Genomic DNA, 15882 nt, shown 5'->3' with positions numbered 1-15882 from the left:
TCAAGAAGAAAAAATATTTGTCATCAAAAGGAACAACTGGTTTATGCATCAGAGGGCATACTCCGATTCATTGATAAATTTCTTAAAATTATGTTTAGGTAAGATGTTTGTCTAGATTGCTCTACATAGGTACTGCTTTATGAAATAGACATAAAGTAGTCCTCCCTTATTCACAGGTTCACTTTCCAACTCAGAGTTTCAGTTACTCTCAGTCAATGGCAATCTGAAAATATTAAATGGGAAATTCCAGAACTGGCCAATTTATAAGTTTTAAATTGTGCACCAGAGTATTGTTATAATTGTTCTATTTTATTGTAAGTTATTGTTGTTAATCTCTAACAGCATCTAATTTATAACAAAATTTATCACAGGCATATGTGTATAGGAACAAACGTAGTCTATACAGCACAATTATACAACAAGCAACATATGAGACTTCCTTTCATTTTTGGGGGGATGTATCTTTTTTATTATTATTATACTTTAAGTTCCAGGGTACATGTGCACAACGTGCGGGTTTGTTACATATGTATACATGTGCCATGTTGGTGTGCTGCACCCATTAACTCGTCATTTACATTAGGTATAACTCCTAATGCTATCCCTCCCCCATCTCCCCACCCCACGACAGGCCCCGGTGTGTGATGTTCCCCACCCTGTGTCAAGTGTTCTCATTGTTCAATTCCCACCTATGAGTAAGAACATGCAGTGTTTGGTTTTCTGTCCTTGTGATAGTTTGCTCAGAATAATGGTTTCCAGCTTCATCCATGTCCCTACAGAGGGCATGAACTCATTCTTTTTCATGGCTGCATAGTATTCCATGGTGTGTATGTGCCACATTTTCTTAATCCAGTCTATCATTGATGTACATCTAGGTTGGTTCCAAGTCTTTGCTATTGTGAATAGTGCCGCAATAAACATACATGTGCATGTGTCTTTATAGCACCATGATTTATAATCCTTTGGGTATATACCCAGTAATGGGATGGCTGGGTCAAATGGTATTTCTAGTTCTAGATCCTTGAGGAATTGCCACACTGTCTTCCACAATGGTTGAACTAATTTACACTCCCACCAACAGTGTAAAAGTATTCCTATTTCTCCACATCCTCTCCAGCACCACCTGTTGTTTCCTGACTTTTTGATGATCACCATTCTAACCGATATGAGATGATATCTCATTGTGGTTTTGATTTGCATTTCTCTGATGGCCAGTGATATTTTTCAACGTGTCTGTTGGCTGCATAAATGTCTCCTTTTGAGAAGTGTCTGTTTATATCCTTCATCCACTTTTTGATGGGGTTGTTTGATTTTTTCTTGTAAATTTGTTTAAGTTCTTTGTAGATTGTGGATATAATATCAGATGGGAAAATTGTAAAAATTTTCTCCCATTCTGTAGGTTGCCTGTTCACTTTGATGGTATTTTCTTTTGTCATGCAGAAGCTCGTTTAATGAGATCCCATTTGTCAATTTTGGCTTTTGTTGCCATTGCTTTTGGTGTTTTAGTCATGAAGTCCTTGCCCATGCCTATGTCCTGAATAAATTGCCTAGGTTTTCTTCTAGGGCTTTTATGGTTTTAGGTCTAACACTTAAGTCTTTAATCCATCTTGAATTAATTTTTGTATAAGGTGTAGGGAAGGGATCCAGTTTCAGCTTTCTACATATGGCTAGCCAGTTTTACCAGCACCATTTCTTGAATAGGGAATCCTTTCCCCATTTCTTGTTTTTGTCAGGTTTGTCAAAGATCAGATGGTTGTAGATGTGTGGTATTATTTCTGAGGCCTCTGTTCTGTTCCATTGGTCTATATCTCTGTTTTGGTACCACTACCATGCTGCTTTTGTTATTGTAGCCTTGTAGTATAGTTTGAAGTCAGGTAGCATGATGCCTCCAGCTTTGTTCTTTTGGCTTAGGGCTGTCTTGGTAATGCGGGCTTTTTTTTTGGTTCCATATAAACTTTAAAGTAGTTTTTTCCAATTCTGTGAAGAAAGTCATTGGTAGCTTGATGAGGATGGCATTGAATCTATCAAATACCTTGGGCAGTGTGGCCATTTTCCCGGTATTCATTCTTCCTATCCATGAGCATGGAATGTTCTTCCATTTGTGTGTCCTCTTTTATTTCATTGAGCAGTGGTTTGTAGTTCCCCTTGAAGAGGTCCTTCACATCCCTTGTAAGTTGGATTCATAGGTATTTTATTCTCTTTGAAGCTATTGTGAGTGGAAGTTCACTCATGATTTGGCTCTCTGTGTGTCTGTTATTGGTGTATAGGAATGCTTGTGATTTTTGCACATTGATTTTGTATCCTGAGACTTTGCTGAAGTTGTTTATCAGCTTAAGGAGATTTGGGGCTGATACGATGGGGTTTTCTAAGTATACAATCATGTCATCTGCAAACAGGGACAATTTTACTTCCTCTTTTCCTAATTGAATACCCTTTCTTTCTCTTGCCTGATTACCCTGGCCAGAACTTCCAACAGTATGTTGAATAGGAGTGGTGAGAGAGGGCATCCCTGTCTTGTGCCAGTTTTCAAAGGGATTTTTTCCAGTTTTTGCCCATTCAGTATGATATTGGCTGTGGGCTTGTCATAAATAGCTCTTACTATTTTGAGATATGTCCCATCAATACCTAGTTTATTAAGAGTTTTTAGCATGAAGGGCTGTTGAATTTTGTCAAAGGCCTTTTCTGCATCTATTGAGATAATCATGTGGTTTTTGTCTTTGGTTCTGTTTATATGCTGGATTATGTTTATTGATTTGTATATGTTGAACCAGCCTTGCATCCCAGGGATGAAGCCAACTTGATCATGGTAGATAAGCTTTTTGATGTGCTGCTGGATTTGGTTTGCCAGTATTTTATTGAGGATTTTTGCATCGATGTTCATCAGGGATATTGGTCTAAAATTCTCTTTTGTTGTTGTGTCTCTGTCAGGCTTTGGTATCAGGATGATGCTGGCCTCATAAAATGACTTAAGGAGGTTTCCCTCCTTTTCTATTGATTGGAATAGTTTCAGAAGGAATGGTACCAGCTCCTCTTTGTACCTCTGGTAGAATTCGGCTGTGAATCCATCTGGTCCTGGATTTTTTTTGGTTGGTAGGCTATTAATTATTGCCTCAATTTCAGAGCCTGCTACTGGTCTATTCAGGGATTCAACTTCTTCCTGGTTTAGTCTTAGGAAGGCATATGTTTCCAGGAATTTATCCGTTTCTTCTATATTTTCTAGTTTATTTGCATAGAGGTGTTTATAGTATTCTCTGATGGTAGTTTGTATTTCTGTGGGATCGGTGGTGATATCTCCTCTATCATTTTTTATTGTGTCTATTTGAATCTTTTGTCTTTTTTTCTTTATTAGTCTTGCTAGAAGTCTATCAATTTTGTTGATCTTTTCAAAAAATGAGCTCCTGGATTCACTGATGTTTTGAAGGGTCTTTCGTGTCTGCATTTCCTGAATTTGAATGTTGGTCTGCCTTGCTAGGTTGGGGAAGTTCTCCTGGATAATATCCTGAAGAGTGTTTTCCAACTTGGTTCCATTCTCCCCGTCACTCTCAGGTACACCAATCAAACGTAGATTTGGTCTTTTCACATAGTTCTATAATTCTTGGAAGCTTTGTTTGTTTCTTTTTAACTCTTTTTTCTCTAAAGTTCTCTTCTCGCTTCATTTCATTCATTTGATCTTCAATCACTGATACCCTTTCTTCCACTTGATCGAATCGGCTACCGAAGCTTGTGCATGCATCACGTAGTTACTGTACCATGGTTTTCAGCTCCATCAGGTCGCTTAAGGTCTTCTCTATGCTGTTTATTCTAGTTAGCCATTCGTCTTATCTTTTTTCAAGGTTTTTAGCTTCTTTGCGATGGGTTTGAACATCCTCCTTTAGCTTGGAGAAGTTTGTTATTACCGATCATCTGAAGCTCTCTTCTCTTAACTCGTCAAAGTCATTCTCCGTCCAGCTTTGTGCCGCTGCTGGTGAGCAGCTGCATTCCTTTGGAGGAGAAGAGGTGCTCTGATTTTTAGAATTTTCAGCTTTTCTGCTCTGTTTTCTCCTCATCTTTGTGGTTTTATCTACCTTTGGTCTTTGCTGGTAATGTACAGATGGGGTTTTGGTGTGGATGTCCTTTCTGTTTGCTAGTTTTCCTTCTAACAGTCAGAATCCTCAGCTGCAGGTCTGTTGGAGTTTGCTGGAGGTACACTCCAGACTGTTTGCCTGGGTATCACCAGCAGAGGCTGCAGAACAGCAAAACTGCGGAACGACAGATGTTGCTGCCTGAGTCTTCCTCTGGAAGCTTTGTCTCAGAGGGGCACCCAGCTGTATGAGGTGTCAGTCGGCCCCTACTGGGAGGTATCTCCCAGTTACGCTACTCAGGGGTCAGGGACCCACTTGAGGAGGCAGTCTGTCCATTCTCAGATCTCAAACTCCGTGCTGGGAGAACCACTATCTCTTCAAAGCTGTCAGGAACGTTTAAGTCTGCAGAAGTTTCTGCTGCCTTTGTTCAGCTATGCCCTGCTCCCAGAGGTGGAGTCTACAGAGGCAGGCAGGCAGCCCTCCTTGAGCTGCAGTGGGCTCTACCCAGTTCGAACTTCCTGGCTGCTTTGTTTACCTACTCAAGCCTCAGCAATGGTGGACGCCCCTCCCCCAGCCCCGCTGCTGCCTATTGGTTCAATCTCAGACTGCTGTGTTAGCAGTGAGGGAGGCTCTGTGGCTGTGGGACCCTCCAAGCCAGGGGCGGGATATAATCTCCTAGTGTGCCATTTGCTAAGACTGTTGGAAAAGCGCAGTATTAGGGTGGGAGTGTCCTGATTTTCCAGGTACCATCTGTTACGGCTTCCCTAAGCTAGGAAAGGGAATTCTCTGACCCCTTGCACTTCCCAGGTGAGATGATGCCCCGCCCTACTTTGGCTCACACTCCATGGGCTGTACCCACTGTCCAACAAGCCCCAGTGAGATGAACCCGGTACCTCAGTTGGAAATGCAGAAGTCTCCCGTCTTCCGTGTCGCTCACGCTGGGAGTGTAGACTGGAACTGTTTGGCCATCTTGGAACCTCCTCCTCATATTTTATGGTACTAAATACAAAGGTTTCTGGAACTGGAAACCTTAGTGAATAGTTTCAGCCTGATACCTGCAGCCCAGAGGTGCATAAACTGAAAGCATAGTAGACTTCAGGAGTCACATCTGTAGAGGTATGTGTGCTCCAAAGAACAGATGGTTAGAGGAGGCTATGCAGGCCATCCCTGATTTAGTTAGAGTCCCAACCTGTTGGGAAGAACTGGGCAACCAGACTAGTGCTTAACCCTCACAAAGTAAATGAATTAGTCCATTGTGCCCATGAAAGAAAGAAGTCAATTAAATGATCCTGGGGATAATTAAGAGTTTTCCTCTCTTCCAGAATCTCAGAATAATCCTGGTCAAGACTTGTAACTGTTACCAGTAGGAATGCACAACCATCATCCCTAAACAAAAGACAATTCTTAGGTCATCTCTCTCATGTTTAATTCATTGCTTCCCTTCCATTTTGAAAAGACTTCATGTTTCAGGGCCCTTAGTCTCTACTTTCCAGTTCCCCAGTGACAGCATCTTCAGAGGAGCTTTTCCCCGCTATTGAGAAGTTCATCTATAGCTAAGGTCCTTTACCTGGGATTCAAGTGGGCCTTTTCAGAGCTCCAAAGCCAGGTGTGAAAATTTTTTTCTTATCTTAAAAATGACTTTTGGGAGGAAATGTTTTTTAAGTTAAATGTATTAGGGTATTGTTTCCATCTACCATGCTACTAACTTATGTGTAGGATAGCATGGGATTCCTTTGTACATAGCTAAGTGATATACCATGGTCATTTTCATGCCTTGATCTCTCTCTCCATGGAATTAAATTAGACACACCCTTCTGTTAGGATTATGTATATCTGTATTATTGTTTACACTGACCTAACTTAAGTTAGAAAATGTTAAAGAAAATATGTACAAAAAAAGAAGGTTCCTTTCATCACTGAATGTGCAAAAACCCGTGCTTCTTGTGGACCAATTTGCTTACCAGTGAAAGAATGAAGGTAATGAACTCAAAGAATTCTCTTATGTGTTCACTTTAAAAATACTTCTGATAGTGTAGAACTTGTTCGAGATGATTTGCTTTGATAAGACTTTAATTTTACCACAACTTGGATTTGCTCTAGTTTGTCTTGAAGCATCATAGTCAAGTGAATATCTCATTGCCAAGAACTTCCCACATTTGGAGTGACTGTGGTGGAGCCATGTGCCCTAGAAATGGTCAAATTGGTTTGTGCTTAGAGCTGTGGGGAAAAAAATGCATTCATTCATCCATTCAACAGATATTAATGAGCATCTGCTATGTTCCAAGCACTGTTATAGGACCTGGGAACGTGGCAGTGAACTAAACAAGAAAAAAATCTCTGCCCTTGTGAATTCTAAAGGAAAGAGACAGGCAAACATAAAAATAAGAAAATTATACAGTATATTAAGAGGCAGTTAACTATGGAAAACATATTAAATTAGGGTATAGGGAATGAGGAGTGCCAGGGAAAAGGGATTGCAATTTGGAATAGTATAGTCAAAACAGGTCTAATAGAAAAGGTAACATCTGAGCAAAGACTTAAAGGAGGTAAAAGAGTGAGACCTGAGAATATCTAGAGGAAGACCCAGGGTTAGCACACACAAAGGCCTTGAGGCAGCAGCATACCTGCCATATTCCAGGAATAATACAAAGGCCAGTGTGGCCAAGCAACACAGTGAGTGAGGAGAAAGCCAGTAGGAATGAGAGAGGTAAGAGAATAGGTGGGAGATTATATAGGATTCTAAAGCTAATTGTAAGGACTTCAGCTTTTACTCTGAAATGCTGAGCCAAAGGAAGGATTTAAATGAGTGGTTACAATTTTGCTTTTGCTTTAGAAGGAGCACTATGAATACAGTTTTGAGATGAGATTGCAGGGGACCAGACTAGAAGCAGACAGAGTCGTTGGGAAGCTGTTGCATTAATCCAAGCGAGAAATGATAGCAGCCTGGACCAGGATGATAGTAGTGGAGGCAATAAGAAGAGAAGTGACTGGGTTCTGGATATATTTTAAAGGTAGAGCCAATGGGAATTCCTGATAGCCCTGATGTGGAGAAGCAGAGAAAGAGAGTAGTGGTGTGCAACTCACAGGTTTTGGGTGTGAACAACTGAACATTCAGTCTACTTCAGGCTGTTAGGAAGTTGAGTTTCGAATATGTTCAGTGTGAGATGTCTACCTGATTTGACAGTTTGAATGAGTCTAGATTTCAGCAAAAAGGTTGAAAATTTAAATCTGAGATATAACAACATATTTGGTATTTAAAGCCCTGAAACAAGATGAGATCATGAAAGTAGTAAGAATAGTGAAGTAAAAACTGGACTTTGGGGTACTCCAGGGTCAAGAGGTCAGAAAAGAGTGTGGAACTGGCAAAAAGTGACCAGTGAGGGAGGAGAAAAGGCAGGAGAATACAGTGTCTTGCAAGCCAAGGTAAGAATGTAATTCTACTTTCTGAAGTGGTAAACCACTATGTCCAATGTTACTGATGGTACAGAAATGACAAAGACTGAAAACTGACCACTGGATTTCGTAATGAGGATGTCATTGGTGAGCATTCCAGAACACTGACAGGTTTTTTTGCTATTATTTTTAAGCAGATCATGGGAAAGTTGGCAGCTATGCCATTTCCCTTAAGCCTGCATCTGGATGAAACTACTGCCAATGAGATGAAAAGTTGAAGTTGACTGGATATCAAATGTAACATACCAGATCAAAGATACTCCCATAATTTTGATTTCTTATTTAAATCAATTAGCCTTCTAATTAAAATTTACTTTTGAACTGGGCTGAAATACATGTAGTCTTTAGAGTATCCTAAAGGAGGTTTTGATTTCTACTTGTTCACTGCATTCAGGAATCCCCAGCTAGTGGAGCCTTTGGTGGCAGCATGCCTTGATAACAGGCAACCTGAAGTGACAGATACAGAACTCTGCTCTGATTCTGCTTCTTTGGGGCAACATCATTCCTTAGATGTGACTGGTTGATGCAGGCCACATCCTGTGAGTCAGCCCAGTTTTGCAGGGTGAAAACTTTATAGAGTAAAACACTGGGGGAAGGGGTTGCATAGTGCACACAATTTATTAAGACCAATGATGCTTTCTCCCACTGTTTTAATAAGCCTACAGAACTCAGATTTGTGTTTATAGAAATAAGAAAAAGAGAATGGAGAAAGACCTCTCAGGCACACAGATGGGACTTCCAACCAATTCTTGTTGGGATATCTCAATTGCCATATTTTTGGAAATGATTAGAATTCATCAATTAAACTTCGAACTATAAAGAAACCATTTCATTTGCATGTATTATTTGGGATCTCTTTATTTTTCCTGTTGATTTGGTCACCAATTTCTGCATGAAATAATGAGACATATGATACTTTGTAAAGATTACTTTTTACATCATATATGTAAAAAAACAAATCAAAATTGGCAAAACGTTGGTGTTTGCTTGGGCTGCCATAACAAAATATCATAGACTAGGTGGTTTAAACAACAGAAATTTACCTATCACAGTTGTGGAGGCTGTAAAGTCCAACATCAACGTGCCAGCTGTTTTAGTTCCTGGTGAGGGCTCTTTTCCTAGCTTGCAGACAGGCAACATCTTGCTGCATGCTCACATGGCCTTTCTTGGTGTGTGCACCTGAAGAGAGAGAGAGAGAACAAGCTCCCTGGTGTCTCTTTTTATAAGGGCACTACTGTCATCAGGAGAGCTTCAACCTCATGACCTCGTTTAGCCCTAATTAGCTCCCCAGTGCCCCATCTCCAATTACTATCGCACTAGGGTTAGGGCTTCAACATATGAATTTGGGGAGACATATACATTCATTCCAAACACATATGTAACACCAAACAAAGCAACAAAGTTGTATGCAAACTTTCTTTGTATATTTTTCAAGTAGCGGAGGTCTAAACTTTTCATCAAGTGATCAAAGGTTAACAACTACTGATGTAGAATTCAGGGCCTTTTTTAAAATGGGCCTCAGATGCACAGAATTGTATTACCAGTGAAGTACTCTAGAAAAGATCTCTTGCATTACTATTCATATATAGTTTTACTTCAGTGACATGATAGTGATTGTTTAACACCAACTGGCTCTCTTTGGGAAGGATGTGCTGACTTGTATACATGTCCAGTTTCTGTGGTATAAATAGTCCCATCATGGTCCATTTCCGGCTACCAATGTGAAGTCACTTGGAGCTGAAAGAGGATGCATACAATGGGCTATTGGAAGCCCATGGAAGTTGGCTGCAGCACACCACTGCCCTATCTTCATGCTGACTAATCCTGTTTCTGCCTGAAACCAATAAATTTTAAAATACCAATAAAATAAAATTAGAAAAGGAAATTGGAAAGGCAATTTTAGAATATTACAGAATATGTTTTCAAGACTAAAAAAAAGGTGACACGAACCATTTTAGAAACTGAGCAGGACAGGAAACAAATAATGGAATATGCATGACATGTGAGTGTATGTCATTATGTTAATACAATTCTGTAGCACAGGTATTAACCCTTATCTTAAAAAGATGAATGTAAGTTCAGAGATTATTCATTAGACCAGAATCACATAGACAACAAATATTAGAGTCAAGACTTGAACCCAGATCTACCTGACTACAAAACCCATTCTCTCTCTCTCTCTCCAAACCAACATCTGGAAGCTTTAGAATATTGTCCATGAATGAGTAATATAAATTCTGATGTGTTAACCACTGTATCAGTGGCATAATACTGGTATATTAATTACCTCTATACAAGATACAAATTAAACTGAATTATAAATCATTTAAGAAATCATTTTGCTGGTCTCATTTTTGTAACTTATTTTCCTTAGATAATATGTATTCTTCAAAATTATAAAACCCTTTATCAGTACTTTGTCAGGTCATCTTGACTTGACACTCTGAAAGAACACTATGGAAGGAGAAAATGTAATTTGTGTCCTTTTTAACAATACCTGCTTTTGCATTCACCTCAAGGCTACTACATGTACATTGAGGCCTCCCACATGGTGTATGGACAAAAAGCACGCCTCTTGTCCAGGCCTCTGCGAGGAGTCTCCGGAAAACACTGCTTGACCTTTTTCTACCACATGTATGGAGGGGGAACTGGCCTGCTGAGTGTTTATCTGAAAAAGGAAGAAGACAGTGAAGAGTCTCTCTTATGGAGGAGAAGAGGTGAACAGAGCATTTCCTGGCTACGAGCACTGATTGAATACAGCTGTGAGAGGCAACACCGGGTAAGCCAAGAGAGATAAGAACTAAGCAATGGAAAACATGTAGGAGCTTCTGATGTTCTTTCTTATTCTTGCTACCAAAGATAATATTTTGTTCTTTTTCAGAGTCGTAGATAAAGGCAGGATTAAGAAGAAGTAAACATAATTAGTTTATACATTGATTAAATCTAAGCAGTGACAGGGAGAGAAAGTTTTGAGAATTTATGCATAAAGTGATTTTTTTGCAGTTCTATGATAAAAGTATATCTATTTTTGTCTTGATACATTATGGGTGTCAAGTATATTTCTATGTATCATACAAAGCTCCAAAACCAAGTCTTCTTTTCTTCTAAATATGGTATTACCTAATTAGTTGCAGCTGCATCTTTTACTCATTACCCACATACATGTAAGAGCTTTTGCCTTAAGCCTCTATTTAACAGTTAGTACGGTCCAAAGTTTTTTTTTTTTTTTTTTTTTTTTTTTTTTTTTTTTTTTTTTTTTTTAATGCCTCTGCCTCCATCACTGCATTGATGCAAAAGAAACAGAGAGACTTGATCCTCAGTCCTCAGTCTCCCCCAGGTCCTCTCATGTGCTATAGAAGACGTCCATCCTAGATGTTCTCTATCATAAAGGAATCTGGGCAGCAATAGGAAACATCCTTTTAAATTCTAGTAGGTAGGGGTTGAACAGCCAGTCTAGCCTGGAGAACCACACCTGCCTTCTGATAGCCACAGATTTTACCTGTCTACCATGGGCCAAAGCTCCAGAAAGCTGTGGGAGATAACCTTCAGATTTCTGATTGTTCTTAAAATTGCTCTGTAGAATTCTCAAGTGTGACCTCCAACTAAAGGCACACCTTCCTATTCATTCTTACTTCTGACTGATAAACCTCCTGGATCAGCACTCTTTGTCTTTAACCACTGGCTGCCTAGTCTAAACCCAGATCTTCCTGGGAAGAGAGATCCAAATTAAGAGTTTTATTTTGCACTAACCTATGACCAAAAATAATTTTCTACAGATATAAATGGGATGGAATTGCAGAAGCTCAGATGGTTAAGTTGCAGTGCAATCAAAGGTGCTACATTGTTAAAGAGCAAATGACAGGGAAGATGAGCCATTATCTGGGAGAGGCCCATTATCCCAACATGGATAAACTGTCTAGACATTTGGCAAAGAATAACAGGTAGCTTCAGGAATAATTTTATAGTGATTTAATGTCTGTTCAAAAGAAGAAAGTGGATGGCTCAGGAACTTACTAATATAATTGATCATCATTCAGAGATGATGGATTAATTTTGTTAGGCTATTAGGGTACTCCTTCTCTATTCAAATGGTTCTCAAAGTGTGGTCCAGGTACCAGCAGCATCAGCAACACCTGAAATGCAAATTAACTTAATATGCAAATTCTCAGGCCCCACTTTAAAATGAATGAATCAGAAACTGAGGATTTGGGGGCCCCAGAAATCTGTTTCAAGAAGCCCTCCAGGTGAATCTGATGTATGCTAAAGATAGAGAATCTCTATGCTAAACTAAATGAATCTAAATCTTTGGGGATGACACCTGAGTACTGATTTTTTTGTTTAACTTTCAAGCGATGCTGATGCACAAGTGCTCTAAGATTTGAGTTCTGGGGACAGGTAACTTCTTAGCATCTAGGCCTTGGGGATCAGACACATGGCCTTGCATATAACAGACTTACTGGGGAGGTAGTTATTTGAAATATTTTTTGAGTACAGAGTAGTGTGGCATCTGAAATGGCATCTAGGGCTCTTCAAATGATGCAGAATAGCCCTGGAGACTTCCAGTTCACAATTTGGGAAGAAGACTCCAGAATCCTCTCTTATTTTGAAGAGAGGTCTCCCCTTGGCTTAGAATGGAACAGATAAGAATCTCCTCTGGGTTAGTGATTCCCTCAGGAATCCAAATGATGGCAGGGAGACCAGGCTGAACTAGCTGCCCCAAAACATCCTAGTGTCTAATAAAACAGATACACCCATATGCACATAGATCAGCCAACTGCTACATGCCAGGCACTTACAGTGCTAAGAGCTGTACATAAGTTCTTTCAACTGATCCTATTGCCCCATTTTACAGGTGGGGAAAAGTAAATGTCTGGCTGGTAAGTGGCTGAATAAGAACCAGATCTCCATGCTTCCAAAGTTTGTATCCCTAAACCACTGTTCTAACACTGCCTCCCACCATAGAAATTCCAAAATAATCCTCATTGGCCTGATGGTCACAAGCACTGCATGATTTTCGAGATATCTTCTACTGTCTGAGAAAGTTTATACATTCTCAAAATGGGGTAATAATTCCTAGTCAGCTGTGCTGGCATTGCCAGAGTTAGAGTGAGAATCAAAGGAGATTATGTATGTGAAAGGGTTTTATAAACCTTAAAGTATCAAAATAAGATATTATCACTGTTCTAACAATATATTCTCACCTAAGTCTCCCTAGTCACTAATTCATATCACCATGGCAGAACTGGTATTCTCAATAGCCACATCAGGCATCCAGATTGAGCTCCTGTTGTTTGAGATCAAAATATCTCATCTCAATAAATATGTATTGTCCATTTGCTATTCTAGGTGCTGAAGATACTGCAATGAATATAATATATAAAGTTCTTATTTGTTTGGAGTTTACATTCTAATGGGGAGGAGGTAGAAAATGCAAGCCAAGGCTGGGCACAGTGGCTCTTATCTGTAATTCCAGCACTTTGGGAGGCCAAGGTGGGACGATTGCTTGAGGCCAGGAGTTTGATATCAGCCTGGCAACATATTGAGACCTTGTCTCTAAAAAAAAATCAAGCCAAACAAACAACAAATAAATACATATATATATATGTGTGTGTATGTATATACATGGGTGTGTATATATGCATATATGAATATACATATATATACACATACACACATACATATATGTGTGTATATGTATATACACATATGTATATATGTGTATGTATATATATGAATGTGTATATATATATAGAGAGAGAGTGTGTAACATCAGATAATAAGTGCTATGAAAAAGTCAAGCTGAAACTGAGCTCATGAAGTAGACAGTAGAATGATGGTTACCAGAGGCTGGGGGAAGCAGGAGGAAGGAATGGGGAGTTGTTGGTCAAAGGCTACAAGTTTCAGATAAACAGGAGGAATATATTTTTGAGATCTGTTGAACAGAGGATGACTGTAGTCAATAATGTATTGCATATTTCAAAATAAGAGAGTAGACTTCACATCTTACCACAAAAAGTGATAAATAAGTGAGGTGATGGATATGTTAATTAGCTTGATTTAATCATCCCACATTTTGTGTGCTTATGTATATACATAATAAATATCACATGGTACCCCATAAAGGTATAAAATTGTGATTTATCAATTAAAAATAAGAAGAGGAGGGGAAATAAGAGGAAGAAGAAGTCAAGTTGATCAGGTGGTGAGGTCAAAGAAGTATTGTGATAATCATGAAAATCCTTAGAAGATGTGGTAGAGTTTGAAATTTATCCCAAAAGCGGTAAGAAGTCATCATACAGCTTTAAAGTAATATCTGATTTTGAAGTGATCACTCCAGCTACTATGTGAAAAGTATACTGTAATGGGACAAGGAGACTTTGGGGGCTGCTGCAGTAGTCCTGGCAAAAGGAGTGGTGGCATAGGCTATGCAGCAGAGGTGAGCAGATGTCATCAGAAGCCCACAAGACTTCTTATGTATAGAATGCGGAGTCTGAGGGAAAGGGAGATATCAAGATGACTCCAAAGCTTTTGGCCTAAGCAATTGCTATAATGAATTCAGATATCATTTACTGAGATGAGGAAGACTTGAGACAGAGCAGACCTGGAGTAAGGACAGTGTGTGCAGGAAGAAAATTAATAGACTCCTGGGGGGAAATGTTAAGTTTTTTATGTCTATTAGAAATCCAAATGGGTATAAGTAAATAATAGGATATGAGATGAGTTCAGGGAAGAGAACAGAGTTAGGGAAGTAAATGTGTACAGCATCAATGGGAGTGGGCAGGTAGAGATGTTATTTAGAGTGTGGTAGTACTGCTGCCATTTGAGATTGATCCTTTGGGGATAATATGTGGGTGGCCTCCTGAAGGCATTCCACTCATTAGATTATCCCTATGGGAAAAAGAAATGCATCAAATGGCAAATTTTTAATCATGCTCCCTCCTAAGGGATTTATTAGTGCTAAGCAGAAACTGACTCACTATTGATCAAAAGCACAAAATCATTCTATTTCCTTCGGATTCCTTGATTGCCGCTCCTCCCCCACTTTCATGACTTTTCCTCCTTGATTTCTTAGATTTTGATGCCATTGAAATAAAGTGTTATACAAATTCCCAGCTTACTGAAATATTTACATCCGTCATATTATTAATTATACTGCCTAACAGTTACTAGGAATTTCTATGCACTGCATACTCAGCTAAGACTCAAGTTGGCCAGGTGTGGTGGCTCACACCTATAATCCCAGCACTTTGGGAGGCTGAAGTGGGGGGATTTCTTGAGCCCAGGAGTTTGAGACCAGCCTGGGCAGCATGGCAAAACCCTGTGTCCTCTAAAAATACAAAAATTAGCCAGGTGTGGTGGTGCATGCCTATAGCTCCAGCTACTTGGGCGCCTAAGGCAGGAGGATCACTTGAGCCCAGGAGGCAGAGGTTGCAGTGAGTTGAGATCCCACCACTGCACTCCAGTCTGAGAGCAAGACTCTGTCTCAAAAAAAAAAAAAAAAAAAAAAGGCTCAGGTCTCCACAATTTCCAGTTTATGATGCCCATAGTAATTTTTTCTTGGTGCCCCAAGACCAAAAGAAACACCTAACAGTTTCATATATTAAGTATTTGGATTCAAAAAACTTCAGTATTTATGTTCTAACAACTTAGTAGCCATTTGAAAAAAATACTTAAAATAAAAATATTTTATCTAATTCTTAACCAAAATTATGTACTAATAGAATGTATATACCTGTTGGGCACAAACTTCCCGACTTGGAATCAGATTGGATACACTACCCTTATTTTATGTTCCACATTGATTTCTACACAATGCTTGCTTTTAATTGCAGCAGCTACCAAAAAACTCAGCTCAATGAAGACATGTTATCAAAAGGAATATAGGTCAATCCCATGTTAAAACTTTGACCTTGAGCTAGCAGTTCACATGGTGTCTGCTAAGTATTGAATACTGCCTTGTTTCCCTTAAAATTTCAAACTATCTATAGCACCCCGTGAATGTACTTGGGCACCCTGGGGTACCTCAGCACACACTTTGGGAACCAAGGACATATATTATCTTATTTAATCCTACCTTTGTTATGTTTATTATCTAAATAAACAAGTATTTGTTCAGTAGCTATTTGATTTGGATAGATTTGGTTAGTCTTAAAGTGCAAAGATAAGTCGGCTTAATCCTATTGTCAATGTAGAAAAAGAAGAGGTATTCCTACATATTTATAATACAAGGGGGAAATCATAGTACTATAAAATGGTGATCACTACTGTACTAAGACAATTCAGAGGAGAAAGTTGTATAAAATCAAGTGTTTGGCCAAATCATAGACTATTCAGAATATAATTCCTTCAGGTAATTTTGTTTATTATT

General features: G+C 39.2%; 1 protein-coding gene and 1 long non-coding RNA gene across 7 annotated transcripts in view; one reads left to right on the top strand and one right to left on the bottom strand.

Moving 5' to 3' along the window:
* The window catches only part of LOC105498653 (uncharacterized), a 160745-nt gene that overhangs the window by 104512 nt on the left and 40351 nt on the right, over nt 1-15882 (bottom strand). For all 4 annotated transcript variants that reach the window (XR_011612470.1, XR_011612467.1, XR_011612466.1 and 1 more), the window contains exon 4: nt 8558-8693. This is a non-coding gene — a long non-coding RNA (uncharacterized lncRNA). The remainder of the gene's footprint in view (nt 1-8557; nt 8694-15882) is intronic.
* The window catches only part of LOC105498654 (MAM domain containing 2), a 170497-nt gene that overhangs the window by 146407 nt on the left and 8208 nt on the right, over nt 1-15882 (top strand). For 2 of the 3 annotated variants that reach the window (XM_011770879.2, XM_011770882.2), the window contains one exon: nt 10034-10293. In XM_011770879.2, the coding sequence (XP_011769181.2) occupies nt 10034-10293 (260 nt within the window). Of the gene's footprint in view, nt 1-10033; nt 10294-15882 lie in introns of those variants that run through there. The other variant, XM_024786710.2, reaches the window with a different exon arrangement.

Source organism: Macaca nemestrina, chromosome 14, assembly GCF_043159975.1.
Source record: "Macaca nemestrina isolate mMacNem1 chromosome 14, mMacNem.hap1, whole genome shotgun sequence".
Classification (NCBI taxonomy): domain Eukaryota; kingdom Metazoa; phylum Chordata; class Mammalia; order Primates; family Cercopithecidae; genus Macaca; species Macaca nemestrina.
Note: the sequence above shows the minus strand (reverse complement) of the source record. Positions and strands in the feature narration are given on the sequence as shown.